General features: G+C 40.5%; 1 protein-coding gene across 1 annotated transcript; it reads right to left on the bottom strand.

The window, feature by feature from the left end:
- Positions 1-1,847: 1,847 nt before the first annotated feature.
- Positions 1,848-15,838, bottom strand: ZUP1 (zinc finger containing ubiquitin peptidase 1). Its single transcript, XM_063124745.1, has 9 exons — positions 15,724-15,838; positions 13,795-13,905; positions 10,477-10,589; positions 8,127-8,295; positions 6,220-6,408; positions 5,592-5,760; positions 4,703-4,854; positions 3,067-3,284; positions 1,848-2,951 (listed from the first exon to the last, which is right to left on the bottom strand). The coding sequence occupies exons 1-9, from the start codon at positions 15,815-15,817 to the stop codon at positions 2,904-2,906; spliced, it is 1,263 nt and encodes a 420-aa protein (XP_062980815.1). The 5' UTR covers positions 15,818-15,838; the 3' UTR covers positions 1,848-2,903.

The raw sequence follows: 15,838 nt of genomic DNA, 5'->3' as shown, positions 1-15,838 counted from the left end.
CTCTTCCCACTGCCTATTGCAGAGCAAGCCAGCTCTCTGTGATAACTTCTGCCCTGACAGCCATGCCAAATGTAGTCCAAGGTCCAGTGCTACACATCAAATGTTCAAACTTCAGTTCCAGCATTATGCTGTGCACACAGGTGACTAACAGCATGACTATAGCAAGCAAACCACTACAGGCTCTTTTGTGTAATCCGTATATCTGGCAGCAGCAACATCTTGGAAGCTCATTTGTGGGATACTAGGAAAGAGAAGAGACAGGGTGGGGGAAAGCAAGCCTTTAACATTGTTAGGTTACTGCTGCCACTTCAAGGAGAAAGCAAAGTAATGTGGCTGAACCACAGGCGGCTAGGGACAGCTCAACAGTAAATCCAGTGTATGTTATTTAAGCAAGACAGCTGGGATCCAAAAATGCTTCAAGCGAGACCATCTGAAAGGTGCATGGTACACAGTTATCTGCACGTGTAACAAACACAGAACACCTTAGGAAAGGAATATTACTTAACCTATTCTATCACCTTATGTAGCTTATATGTCGAGTGTTTTAGGTAAGCTATGCAGAAACAGCTTTGATTGTGGTAGCTTAGCAATTTCTCAAGAGCTTTCCCAGCAATTCCAATGAACCTAAAGTCAGCTACTCTCTTAAAAGTATGGCAATGGCTGATCTGTGGGGAGGGTATTTTTAGTGGGAAACTGGCATTTGGTCAGGACCATGGATGTAGTTTGAAGCTGCTTTTCCTTCAGAACAATAGTGGCAGCATTAAGCATACTTTTTTTAAAAAAAGTGGATTAATACAACACATAGTTCGGCTCTTAAATCCTTATACTTTCCCCAGGCATAAAGAATACTGTGGGTAAACACATGTATTCTGCCTTATACATCATCAAGATGCAATGTTGGAAGCAGTATAGATGCCAGTACAGTTCTTTTATTATTCTTGTCCTCAAGTAATCAAATCAAGTTTACCACCAACACTCCAGTTATCTGGGATCTTCCTAATAGAAAACTAACATACTTTACCCAAGTCATTTTAGGTAATTGTGCTCTATGACCTGTCCAGAGTACTGTGTTGTATTAGAAACATTAGTCCTTACCCCGTTGTACTTCAGGATGAAGACCAAATTTTTCAAGTGTAAATTTCCATTGGAAACTCAGCAAGAAACTCCATTATGAGTAAAACTGCATCTCAAAAATTTCACCCAAACATTCTGCTACTGGGAAAAACATCAACTGCTCTTAAATTTAATGTCTATTAAGGTTGCTCAAATGATACTTTCCAACATCCACGTCTACACCATTTTGTCCCAACTCCCCTCCCCCTCCCCCTGCAGCATATAGCTGCAATCTCCTTGGATACTGTTCCCTGCTTTTAGCTCTCCGCCATTCCACCCCTGCTCTCATGATGTAGGTGGGGTAGAGAAAGCATGAGTTTCTCAGTGCCCCTCCCCCCAAATTAAACTAAACTCCAACTAAAATTCGGACTACAAGCCTTTCTTCTCAAAAGGGGACAAGGTGTTTTTTGTTTTACACTTTATTATAAATATACAAAAGCATACAAAACATAAAACCTTGCCACAAATACAGAATAAACATAAATGCTCAAATAATTCTAAGCAATCAGCAATAACTAAACAGTGCTGCTGAAAATAGATGTCCTTACCTTGTATCACGATGTAATTTAAGAATTCTGAATTTTGCAAACAGATTTTGGCTCTAGGGTTTGCATAAATCATTCTTATTAACTTCTAGAAAGCCATTACCAAAACTGAACACTTCTAATGGTCTGAAATAAAAGCTTCCATTCAATCCTACCGTTTTCTCTGTATTCAAATACATCAAAGCTATATTTAATCGTTGGGGCATATATTAAGGAAGGCTATTATTCTTTTGTATTATCTGATAAAAATCAGTCATGATGAAACCAGTTTGGATATATTCTGATATAATTTCATGTTATATTTTTACCCCAAAGATTGCAAAATATTTTGATTCAAGAGAGATAGGGGTCAGTATGACGCTGAAGGTTTTTTCCCTTTATGAATCATCGTTATCATAGTATCATTCCAAGACTTATGCAACCAAAGACATTTTTGTGGCCTTAATCATGACAGTTGTTTGATCATAAAAGGCAGGAGATAGACACACTGAATTCCAGCTTATTAATAGTAAGTGGAGGAAAAGTTCTTCCTCTTCCTACCTAAAAGACTTCAAACTTTCTCATCTTAAGAGTGACAAGATTTGGAATCCTGACAGGTGATAATTCCAGTAGATAATTCCAGCAGAATTATCAAAAACAAAGGCAGAGAAGAGAACAACCCACCCAATAAAATAAGCCACACATGTATTCAGTTACTGGGGGGGAAACCCACTGATGCCATAATCATGCCAGCCAATGGGGATGGGGGTTCAATCTCTGCTGTTGCTAGGCTAGCTTCAAAATAATTTTCTTGAAAACTATAAGACTTCAAACAATTCGTGTTCCTCTGTCTATTAAGATGTAATCACGTTCAATGATGGGAGCGATACTGAAATCTAAGAGTTAGGAAAATTCCCCTTGGACTGGTGCTATTCTAGCATGAATAGTTTTTCTTTCAAACACTGAAAGTAGCAGAGATCATTTTAGTTTTCATGTAGATTGAACTCTTCCCCCCCTCAACCTAGCCAGATTTAAAAAGACATTCTGCAGTAATTATGTGGTGATTAAGGACATGATGTCTCACCTCTTCATAATCTGTTACCATAGAGAGATCACACCCAGACACTTCATTCCCCCACCCCACCCCAAAAAACATTTATTTTGAAAGGCTTAAGAAGATATGTACATCGCTCCAGAGTCTTTATGAACACATGAAAATGAAAAGATTGCAGAAGATATCTCTGGTATTCTTCAGGATTTTTTATTTCAAGGGATCTTTTGAGCCGTGAAGTGCTGAGAAGCCTGCCTACGAGCCTTATAAATGTGAGAGAAATAGATAAAAGTTAGGGAGTAGCATTACTACTTTTAATTATACTATACTAGCCCGATAAAATATTTAACCATATCAACTCTTTTCTGAAATACTTACAGCTTTTTCCTCCATGGACAGCACACCATCTATGGCCACTATTTGGTACTGTTTATGTTTTAAGCTGCCCACAAATCTTCGAAGCAATCTGAGACTGTTCCCATCAATGCCTTTTAAGAGCTTTTGCATTTCTTGTGTGGGGCAGCCTGGATCGAATATGAGTAGACACAAAGCCTTGTTCTTCCTTTCTTCTATTCCAATAACAGTACGACTATGTCCTAATTTTAAACAAACAAAAACCAGACAAAAACAATCAGAAATCATGTTAGAGGATGTAAGTATTTTTCTACTGAGCACCTATGAACAAAGAAACCCTTAAAGAAACCCTAAACTGCTGTACAGAATTGCATTTTGTCTAAATATCTAGGTCACACTTAATCCTAACGTATAAAATTGTAACGAAGTTATAAAAACAAGCCACTTGCATGAATGTTCTTTAAAGATACATTTATAATACAATTTCAATCCTACAATTTCCTCTCCAAAAACAATGTTCAAAGTGGTTCACAAAAACAGACTAGAAATATTACTGCCAGTGAAAATACAATGATGCCACAACACAGAGTAACCCGGTTTGGACGATCATGGATTGTAGGGTTCTGGGTGGGTTGTTACAGGCAGCAACAGGCCACCATGGCTGCCTTCATGCAAGGCAACAAGCTGCACTGCTGAGAATAAGTATGCTAAACCCCCTGGCACAAGGCTAGCATGTGCAGAGTGGTTAACATTTTTTTTAAAAAAAACCAAAACCCTAAAAATCAAGCGATGAAGGGATCTGTTTCAAATATGGCAAGGGTGAAGCCTACTGAAGAGCTATCATCATGCCAAGGTTCATCTCTGTATCTTTAAAAATGACAGAAATGTAAGCATTTTTGTTTTCCATAGAGTATAATGGAACAGCTGACTGTCAAACTTTAGACAGCTGAGCTGTCAAACTTTAAAAACTCCTAAAAAATCAAAGGTTGAAAGAATCTGATTCAAATATGGCTTGTCTAAAGCCCTACTTAAGAGCTATCATCATGCTAAGTTTCATCTCATTATCTTTAAAAATGACAGTGATATAAGCATTTTTGTTAATTGCCATAGACTACAATGAAGCAGTTATCTGAAAATGGAGCTCTGAACAACCTTTGCTCTGCACCACGGGTATCCAACGATTTTAAAACCGTCCCCTAACCACCCTGAAAGTTTGGAGCTCCGTCGGAGCACCATGCGGCCCTCAGATTTTCAATGCAGAGCGCACACCCCTAATATCCATGGTTTAAACATGCTCACTAACCATTTGCTGCAAATGGCTTAGCATGTTGTCTGAACAGGCCATAGGACACATTAGGATAGTTTCAGCAGCACAACACTCCCAAACTGGCCTATGGGATACGCCTTTTCACTATAGCTCAATCCAGGTGCAAGCCATCTCCTACTCAAATCTGGAAGCTGACACAACTGCTCTTTTGAAATTTGGAAGTACCAAGGCACAGGTCTACAACTAGATTTGAGGATTAAAGATTCCCCACTTCCACAAAATGAAATAGGATTCTTGGAACATGGCGGGGAACCAGGATAGTAAGAACAGTAATGCAGCTTTATATTAAGAACCGTTTTATAAAAGGGCAGGGAAGTACAAGGCAGAACTTACCTTGGTGCTGAAGGTAGATTGGCGGCTTGGAGGTGCACACAACTTTTGCACTGTTTTCCTTGTCTGAAGAGTAATAGTTTTGTATCCACTCAAACAAACGAGGGTGTGTCCCTGAAGGGCCAGTTGGCTGGTGAAAGTCAATGATTTGACACCTACAAAACAGTTTAAACTAAGCCTTCATAAAATGTTTAACAAAAGATGCCAGATGGCATTTTTAACTCATCTATTGGACAGTAAGTTTTTCTACACCACAAATATTTAGTCCCAGAGCATAAGATCAGCTGTTCATTTGTTAGTTTGTGCTCACAAAAGGATTCCTCTCATCTCAAGTACTGCCAGAGTCCTGAAACAAAAAATGTCATGAATTGTTTCACTTGTTGCTGCCTATTTAAAAACAAAAATCTGTTTCTGCTATTTTAAACAGCTTATTACATTGTTGTTGTTTTTACTTTTTAATTGCTAGTGTTATCTGCTCTGAGTTGAAATACCGAGGAATGGGATATCAATTTCATAAACATACCAGAGCTGATTTTTCTTTGGTATTGTAGACAAGCTGTTAAAATGAACACATGCATTATGAAGCAAAAAATTTCACTATCGAAAGCAAAACTTCTCCACATTCAAACGCTAAAAAGTAGTAATGGAAAATTCTTTTTTCAAAATGGCAAAAAATTACAAAGATAGATATAAGGAAGGTGGTTCTAGACAGGCTTGCATTCTGACACGGTTTCACTTGTTAAAGTAATTCATGGAAATAATATCATCTCTGTATAGTACCAGTTAGGACTCCAATTTCTGCGAAGCACACATAAAATCATCCACAGAACTGGCATCATGGGTTAGCGTTGGCTCAGAGCTAAGATTATTTCCTTTGACAGGGAATACTTACTTCATCCTGAGAGAAGTTAAGAGTGAATAAATTTCACAGGCTCCTATCCACGCCTTAGTCCCCTGCAATCTGCTGTTGAAGTGAGAAGCTCCCTGGGGATCAAAGCCTTCTTTCCAGGCATTTTCAATTGATGACTGAATTTTTGGAATACAAGGAACTGATGCATTATCTAACGATGACATAGAAAAAACAAAGGCAGCCATGTTGGCTCTTAGAAATCGAAAATCCATATAGTATAATGCCACATTTACTGCCTCAGCAAAAGGTAGCTTCATTGTGTTCACAATGATTGTGAAATGAACACCTGAAGTGATGGCAATGACTACAACAAGATATGCAACTCTGGTATGCAAATCTCCACAAGTCAGCCATTATTTCAAATTCTGTTCATCAGATTCATGCAAATTTTAAATGGATAATGTTGCTCCATTAAACTTAGCATCATTTTCTATCCCATGAAAGAAGTCACGCACACTGTACTTATATCTAACTATGTGGATTTTAAGCCACGTTACGCAGACATCTCAAGGTGGATTGCAATTTAAGTCAACACCGGAGTACATGCTCAGCAAGTGTTCAGGCTGTTAAATGTAGCGTTGGCAATACAATTCTGTGTCAAAATACCTACCTTTCAAGCAGTCTTTATAGGTGCTGTTTCTCAAGAGAGAAGAAAGCAGGATTTGAAAGTTCCTATAGCCACAACCCCAGCCTTTATCTCCTAAAGAACAATGGAAGTGATCCACTCCGGTAGAAAGCCATACATGTTTTATGTCTTTGCATTCATTTTGATAGTACTGGCACAGTGCTTCTGTAATACCTAATTATTATTATTTATTTTTTAAAGAAGTGGGGTGGGGAGACAGGGTAAGAAAGAGATGCAAGCCTGATTACTGATGATACTTCAACAATTGTCATGCAGCTCACAAGACATAACCAGCATGTAAGAAAATTCAAAGCAGGATGCCACTGCAAAAAGCAAGGCGACAACATGGTTGAGTAGATTATAGTTTAACAAATGCACTTGGAAAACATGGACTTGCCATTAAGAGTGCTAAATAAATGACATGGCCACCTTTACTTTAGTTAATTGAATGGGATCTCTATATTTTGTAGCTAATCTAAATTTTAAATTTTTATTTTTTAAACAATATAGCAATGTGTTTGCATTTTTAAATTTTTCATGCAAGCACAAATAAAGGGTGATAAAAGTAGTCACATGAACCACTCCTTGAAGCCAATCATTACCATAGATAATATCAATTTATGAAGGAAGAAGCAAAGTTTGAGGGGATGGCACATCAAAGAGACGTTGGCCCTATTCACATGATCGTGGGGGTGGGGTGGGTGGGTAGGGGGACTACAGAGCGGGGAGAGGTAGGACAACCATGACGTGTTCAGCCCTCACACAACTGGAAACCATGCAGCGCACTGTAGTTGACTTACCCCTCCCCGCTGCATAGGTAAATTCCCATCCTCCCACCACTACTTATCCCAGTAGCTAGTGTGGAGGAAATCACATTGCGCTGGCTGCTCCATCCATTGCTATACGACGGCGCCCACAGAGTCCAGCCATGCTGCCTAGAGTGCTGCCCAAAATTCTGGATGCTCTAGGTGGCCATCTCCATGGTCACTGCATTTTTTCCATGGAGATGGATTTAATGATGATGCACCCACCACACCACATGGTAAGCCACCCCAGAGCTCATTACCCTCACTGAAGAGGGTGGGTACTTTACTGATGTGGGCAAGGATTTCACCCTCACCCCCACGACCTACTAAGCCACCATGGATCATTCTTAAATACAACCCATGGTAGCTTAGTGTTACATCTAAAACCAGCCATTGTATGTTTCAGAGCCTAAGCAACCAGTATTTATGAAACAATCAAATTTATGAAACAATCAAATTATTACTGTAGAAACCTCATGATACTGTGAACCCAAATAAAAGCAAGACTGTGTCTGGCAGAAATTATTAAGGAACCTCCATAAAAATATTAATCCACAAGGCAGACAGTGATCCCACCATATACACCAGAGAGCTGTAATATGTCTTCAGTTTCTATTGATGAAAACAGAATATTTGGTGAAAGACTGCAAGTACCTTGTGGCTTGCCAATTCCCTACTTTAAAAATCAGGTTATACTTCAACTAAAATGTAGATTTGAAATAAATATCAATATAGTTGAGTTTGGTACAAGTATACCGAAATACCAAGAAACTCTGATATCTGTCTAGACTAATCTCTTGCTTGAAGTCAATAACAATATGTGCCCAGATCTGGTATCACTAAATAAAATCTACTGTGGCACTATTACCCGTAACATTACTTTTTGGAATTTTGCCTAGGTCATTTCACCAGGCCCATATCATCTTTATTTATTTGCTGAAAGAAACAAAAATCCTTTGCAATTTGCTACACACATCTACATTACAGAACGCAACACTTAAATGATCAATGGCTCATTAGATAACAACAATTTTCGGTCACTTCCATTGGGCCTTTCAGGAAGCTCACATTTTCTTCATTACTGACCTGAAGTCTTTGTCTTTCCATCATCAATGCCAAAAGCCAGAGATTCCATCATATCAGCTTTTCTCTTGTGATACTCAGATGGTTGCATTTTTCCAAAAGCGACTTCCTTTTCCATGTTCTTCAGTGACTGCTGCTTGTATCCTCCAGAGCCATCCATGCCATATTGTCTCTGTTAAGGAGAAAATTATACTTTTAAGAGAGAATAAGTCTAAGTAGTAACCTCTAGAAAAGCACTGTTACTACATGGAGACCATGTAGTAACAGGAAGGGTCTATCTGCATACTATCTGCATGGATATTATCTAATCTTTTTTATGCTTTTATGGTTTAAAATTTTGTTTATCTGTTTTAATGTTCAGTGTTTTAATCTTTGTAAACTGCCCAAAGAGCTTCAGCTATGGGGCAGTATATATATATGTAATAAATAATAATAAATAATAAAACAATAATACTGGGAGATACCACAAAAGAACTATGGGAGTTGGATGAGGGAACAGTAAGCTGCCGGGAGAAGAGTTAAGTGTGTTCTTTGTTGCAGAAAACTCTATCTGGGGAGGTTATATTGTGGCCCAGCTTTCTGGGGCTGGTCTATATGCCCTGTATATCCCGTAGTGTCTGCGCAGTGGTGTTGCATTGTTTATATGATGCAGCACCAACTCACAGCCACATCACGCTTCCCCCCCAAAACTGCGCTTTTTCACAGGGTCATTTTACCACAATGTTTTCAGTTGTTTCTTCGTTTGTCAGTGGTGGCCTCAGTTCTGGTTAAGCAAGTGGGCATTGCTAGGGGCAGATCCAAGTGCAGGGAACACATAGGAATGAAGGCCAGGGCTTGATAAACCAGATGACTGCCGGTGCTGCGGTTTTTCCTGGTCACATGCCGTATTTCTTCGATTCTAAGATGCCCTTTTTTTTCCAAATAAACATCTCTAAAAATGGGGTGTGCCTTAGAATCGATGGCGTCTTAGAATCGAAGAAATACGGTAGCTCACGCTTACTCCTGCCAAGCAACTTTATCAATTCCACCTCGCAGGAGCGATACTGTGGGATTTTGAGATAATCAGCTACCAAAGCGCTGCTGTATAGATGCCCCCCAAGCAAGCGATGTGCCTCAGAAAGGCCTGCCTTATTTCCTCATTACTAAACCAACCCTAGGGAGTTTTTGTTAGAAACTGAAGAGGCAGCCAAGAACTTTAGTCAAGAACAAACAACCCAAACCCCAACAAACTTAACAGTAGAACAACTGTTTGCTGGAAAGGTTGTAACCAAGGTAACAGAGCCAATCAAAGCAAAGTTTAAGATAGTATGATAAATATATTGGGTTGTGCCCAGTGGTTGCATGAGTGAGACAGCTCACGCAAACCATCTCTCTTCCCCTCCTCCCAATACAGCTCCCTGAAAACCCTCTCCAAGTAGTTTCTCCAGAAGAGTGGGCTACAGTGTGAGGGTGGAAATTGCACTAAATTGAACAAGACAAATATTGCACCAGGCATACAAGGGGGCTGCAAGGGGATGAGGGGAAAAAAAGTAATGGTTGCACAAGCTGCCGTATGTTCGCACAACCACTGGATACAACCCACTGTCATCTTATAAATCTTGTTGTATTTTGTTTTGATGGGCTTGTATGTTCACTGCTTTGAGAACTTGTGAAAAGTGTTATAATTATTTGAGTAATATGTTAAAATAAAATATAAATACATCTTATTAAGAATTTTGTTATCAAAAAGTGAAGTGAGAAGAGGATTGAAGTAAGGAACAAAAATTCAGTCAGAGGAGCAGGACTAAGAGGATGCAACAGAAGCTTGCTCTGTCATACATATGCAACTCAGAAACCTAAAACCCCAAATTGCCTACATCCATGCTGTGTATCTGTCGGGAAGCAAGAAGCTCCCTATAGACCAGACCAACGTGAGTGAAGAAGCTAAGTCTTAATATCCGCTTTGCATTGTTCCTGAGGAGGGAAGGTTCACTAGATAACTACATTCTTCTCAAACAGAAATTATTTGCTACATTTCCTCATGTTTAAAGAACATTCACTGACAAATTCGTAGAGGCAATTTTTCTGGAAGTAAATTCATTTAAATAATATTAAGCAGAGACATAAGAACAATGCTGAGGAAACTATATCAGTGACATTACAATACAGTAACTTAAAAAGGAGAACTTGATTAAAGGAATAGGCTCTCTGCACAATCAATTGCTGCCAGGAGACAATCTATCAAAATTACTTCTACCTGCACAAAATAAATAAACTGCACATTTACAAAACTTGTTCTGTATTTATCTTGAAACAAAATTAAAGTAGGCAGAGATGTCTATCACACATTGCAGTTAAACCACTAATGCCATACCTGTAGCTTTTGGAAATCTTCTCTTTCTTGTCTTACTGCTTCTTCTCTTCTTTGTCTGTCTTCCTGATTCTGGAGATGCTGTGCCAATTCTAGATCACTCAAGTGTCTTCCTACTGTTATGCCACATGATAAACATTACAGGAGATCTATCATATTTGAGAAAGTTACATTTTTCTGAATATCCCAATAGATTCAACAATGGGAGTCACTCCCAGGAACACGTGCATAGGATTACAGCTTAGCCGCGTACATTACTTTCATATGGTATAAGCTGGTTAATTTATTTTATTCAATTTAAATCAGTTATTTAAAGTCACCCAAAAGACAGATTTAAACCACTCTTATCATTTGTACTTCGTATGCTTCTTAAAGAATTATGCACACTAATCGGTTAATCTGAACAACTAAACATATTAATACCTGGAGCATTTTTATTAACTAGCAGTGTGTACTTGTTCCTAGCATTGGTGCTTTCTGTTCCAGTTCTTGTACATGGAGGAACTCTGCCATGTCCTAGCCCAGAAATACACAGACTTGGATCCTAGCCAACACTCTATTGTTGGGAGTGTCCCCTCAGCAAAGTTCCGCTCACAAGATGCTCCTGCCAATGGAAGAGGGAGAGGCCATTTTCACCAATTCACCCACCCTCCTGCAGGCCCTGCATTACAAGAAAATGCTCTAGAGGTTTGAGAGATAGCGTTGAGGATGTTGTAGGGAATGGCACAAGGAAGTGTAGAGCAAAGGAAAACTTTGGTGACAGTCCCTTCCCCCACTCTTTTTCTCCAGTGGAAGCCTTTTCTGGATCAAAAATCCTTTTGCAGATAAAGAAACTCTTCCATTCGCAGAATAGGGCCCAGAATCCAATCCATAGTAACTAATACAGAACTTTTTCTCACTGTTCGTTTAGTAACTTCCTGAGCAGAACAGTTTATTTTCAGATGATGAAAATAATCTGCTTAAGAAGAAGAAATATTCACAATTGAAGTGAGAAGGTCGCAGAATTCACACAGCTAAAGAGAATCAAAATAGTCTATAAGGGGATGTGGAACACTTTGAAAAGAGATGGATCAATATACAATAGTGAATAAAAAATAGTATATAAGACCATGCAGCTGTGCATAGCGTACGATTCTCCAATGAAATACAAGATGACACCTGGAGAACCAGAGGCTGGATCTCAATTCATGCGATGACCTTCCAATCCTCGGTTTCCAATATCGACTATCCCTGTCTAACTACCGACCTGTCTCCCTCTTGCCCTTTGTCTCAAAGATCCTGGAACGTCTGGTCTACTCTCGTTGTCTTGACTTTCTCTCTAATAACTCTGCTCTGGATCCCTTTCAATCTGGCTTCCGTCCTTTGCATTCCACTGAAACAGCCCTTACCAAGATCACCAATGATCTTCTTACTGCCAAGTCTAAAGGCCATTATTCTGTTCTTATTCTCCTTGATCTAACCGCAGCCTTTGACACGGTTGATCACGATCTTCTCTTAGATTCCCTCCACGACCTTGGACTCTGTGGCTCTGTCTATAACTGGTTCGCCTCCTATCTAGAGGGTCGCTCTTTCAGCGTGTCGGCTAACGGCAGCTCGTCCTCCTCTTTTCCCCTTTCAGTTGGGGTTCCGCAAGGCTCGGTGCTTGGCCCGTTGTTGTTCTCTCTATACATGCTGCCCTTGGGCAAGCTCATTCAATCTCACGGCCTCCAATATCACCTGTATGCCGATGATACACAATTATATCTTTCATCTCCGGAACTTTCTCCAGATGTTCACGATCGTATCTCGGCATGTCTTTCAGATATCTCAGCCTGGCTGCTTCATCGTCGTTTGAAACTTAACATGGCAAAGACTGAACTGCTAGTTTTTCCTCCTAAACCTTCTCCTCACCTCTCATTCTCCCTTACTGTCAACGATGTCACGCTTACTCCGGTCAAGGAAGCTCGTAGTCTTGGCTTTATATTTGACTCCTCGCTCTCCTTTACTCCTCACATCGAGGCAGTAGCTAAATCCTGTCGTTTCTTCCTGTATAATATTGCCAGGATTCGACCATTTTTGTCTGTCTCTTCTGCCAAGACTCTCGTTCACGCACTGGTTATCTCTCGGTTGGACTACTGCAACCTTCTTCTCTCTGGCCTTCCTTCGTCTCACATCAGTCCGCTGGTCTCTGTCCACCACTCTGCCGCTAAGATCATCTTCTTGGCCCGCCGCTCTGACCATGTCACTCCACTTCTGAAATCTCTTCATTGGCTTCCAATTCACTTCAGAATCCAATATAAACTTCTCCTACTGACCTTCAAAGCTCTTCACTGCCTAGCTCCTGCCTATCTCTCCTCTCTCATCTCACACTATCGCCCCGCTCGGGCTCTCCGCTCCTCCGATGCCATGCTTCTCGCCTGCCCAAGGACCTCCACTTCCCTTACTCGGCTTCGTCCTTTTTCTTCTGCTGCCCCTTACGCCTGGAACGCTCTTCCAGAACACTTGAGAACTACAAACTCAATCACTGCTTTTAAGACTCAGCTCAAAACTTTTCTTTTCCCTATAGCCTTCAAATATTGAGTTTGTTCTGACTTTACACTGTTGGTTTTGCCCTACCCTGTGCCTGTTTACACTTCCCTGTGCCTGTTTGCATTCTCCTTCCCTCTTTATTGTTTACTACAACTTATTAGATTGTAAGCCTATGCGGCAGGGTCTTGCTATTTACTGTGTTATCTGTACAGCACCATGTACATTGATGGTGCTATATAAATAAATAATAATAATAATAATAATAATAAAATTATGGTAATGTAGTATTTAACATACTCGACCTCAAATATGTATTACCATTTCTCAAAATGTACAAGGAAAAGTAGCCTTAATTCAGCCTGCTTGATAAAAGGCCAATGATTCAACTTTAAGGTATTATATATTTAGATTTATAGTTGTACTCAGATTTAACTATGCTTTCCTTAAAGAAAAAGTAATATTACATTTTAATCTACTTTTTAAAAGAAAAGGTCTGATTATTTATCCCATCTGGATACAGTCATATGGTATTTCATTGTTTACAATGTTACAGTCTCCAGCTCCAGAGGAAATAAATATGAGACAAAGTTGTAGCCCATTCTGTAGCATTTTTCCTAATTACAGTGCATCATTTTTTAGTTCTTAAGACATGATGCTATGATATATGCAGTTCTAGTCATGGCATTTAATTTTGCCTAGCACTACTTGAATAAAAGTATACATTTGGGAGAGACCACATCTCTTGAATTCTACCTAACATTTTTAATTAATAAAGAAAAGATACACCCCTTATTATGGAATCTTCCACCTTACCTTCTAAAAAGCTGCATTCCTCCAAGTGCAGTTCAACATGTTCCTGCAGAACTGGGTAATCAGTACAAACAAGATGACACATTGGGCATTCATATAGTTCCTGACCGCTTTCTGTATATAAATTTTTAAAAAAGGATTCAATGTAAATGAGATTGTTAGCTTCACTTCTGTAAAAAAAAAGAATAAGAAGAAAACACTCTGATTCTCAAACTCACATCCAGAGCCAGCTCCAAACTTGAGCAAGCCCTTGAGCCTCCTATGAATCCTATCAGATTTATTTTATGGCACTCCTATGCATACCATGTGGCTTGGAATAACCACTTAAATCGTTCTATAGCATGCCAGAGCATCCCTAATGTAACATTGCCCAGATACTGTGAGAATTAAAATAGCGGGTCCAAGCCACCCGGTAATCCTTAATGCACCAGAAAAGGGATTCATAAAACTAGAATCCCATGAAGCTGATTCGTGGGAGATTCAGGACAGATAAAAGGAAGTACTTCTTCATACCGCGCAGTTAAACTATCAAATTCATTACCACAACATGTAGTGATGGCCACTAATATGTATGGTTTAAAACAGGGTTAGATAAATTCCTGGAGGAGAAGACTATCCATGGCTACTAGGATGATAGCTATGTGCCACCTCTAGTGTCAAGAGACAGTAAGCCTATGTACACCAGTTGCTGGGGAACATGGGCAGGAGGGTGCTGTTGCTCATGTCCTGCTTGTGGGTTCCTGGTCAACAGCTGGTTGCCCACTGTGTGAACAGAATGCTGGACTAGACTGGACCCTTGGACTGATCCAGTATGTCTCTCCTTATGTTCTTATGGCAATGAGGCACAGACAAACCCACCACTGGCACCAATGGGAGTTTCCCCACCACAAAGCTTAATTCTTGCATGGGGGAAAGAAGAGCTGGCAGCTGGGGAGGGAAGACGGCAAAAGAAAAAGAAACAGGAGAGGGAATGGAATGATATGTGTGCACAGCTGTGTGCAAATGAATGGATAGGTTGTGAATATACAGGGGGGTATACAAGAATAAAAGAGAAAGTGTGGAGTGAATGGATAACAGATGAATGTTAGATATGCTTGTGTGTGTGAATGAGGGGATCCGGGTGGCAAATATATGACACTGAAAGAACTGATACTGAATGAATGTGCTGCACATCTGTATGTGTGTGCACACTTATAAGAGAAATAGTGTGGTTAGCTTGGCCTCACCCACTGCTGACATGTACCCCCCCCCCAGGTTACCCCAAGGGAATGTTGTGGGGGAGAGGCTCCTCATCCTTCACTCAAAGTCTCATTTTTATGCATTTTCTTCTCCCTGCACTCCCATTTGCCAGGATCAGGTTGTCTCTAAGTTAGGAGACGACAATGGAGTTGCTGCCCCAAAACTAGGTAAGGAAATTGGTATGTCCACACATATATATTCACTGCTGCTGCATCCAGGTGGCCTGCAGGTGTGAAAGAGTGGTTGCAAGTCAGACACTGCAGGCAGAACTTCCATTGCAGGTGAGCATCCAAGATAAACACACAGCGAGTGAGCAGTCTCGAGATGCAGAAAACAATTTTATTATTATTTATTCGTTCATTCAATTTATAACTCTTCTTCCAATAAAGAGGCCGAGACGCATTTTATCAATAAAATTGCACCCTGAGATGATTCCGTCCCTGTGTGTATCACTCCCAAATGCGCCTCAAGGGTACCAAGCCTTGCCCGAGGGAGTCATTCGCGGCCGGTCACGCAGCTTTGGGGCAGGAAGCGAGGCTGATGCCCCATAAACATGCCGGCCTTGCCCGCACTGGTCCCCTCCAGATGTCTGGACCTGCAACTCCACTGGGACTAATGGGAATTTGCAGCCCAGCATATCTGGCTGGGCAAGAAGACTGCAGCCCGCGAAGGGCTCCTCGGCGTCTCACTCACCGCGGGCAGGCGAAGGAAGCGGCCCCCGGGCACCAGCGGAAGGGCTCCCTTGGATACGCCGCGGCCCCTGCCGGGCTCTCACCGATAACTCCATCGCCCTGCGCTGCCACCCGGG

The sequence above is a fragment of the Elgaria multicarinata genome, chromosome 4 (assembly GCF_023053635.1).
Source record: "Elgaria multicarinata webbii isolate HBS135686 ecotype San Diego chromosome 4, rElgMul1.1.pri, whole genome shotgun sequence".
Classification (NCBI taxonomy): Eukaryota; Metazoa; Chordata; class Lepidosauria; order Squamata; family Anguidae; genus Elgaria; species Elgaria multicarinata.
This window is presented reverse-complemented; position numbering and strand designations above follow the sequence as displayed.

Excerpts from the sequence above, each read along its gene's own strand:
- ZUP1 (XM_063124745.1), bottom strand. The coding sequence starts at position 15,817 with ATGGAGTTATCGGTGAGAGCCCGGCAGGGGCCGCGGCGTATCCAAGGG. Across the intron at positions 5,761-6,219 it reads CTATAAAGACTGCTTGAAAG|ATAATGCATCAGTTCCTTGT; the intron begins GTAGGTATTTTG and ends TGTCATCGTTAG. Across the intron at positions 2,952-3,066 it reads TGTCCATGGAGGAAAAAGCT|GCTCGTAGGCAGGCTTCTCA; the intron begins GTAAGTATTTCA and ends CACATTTATAAG.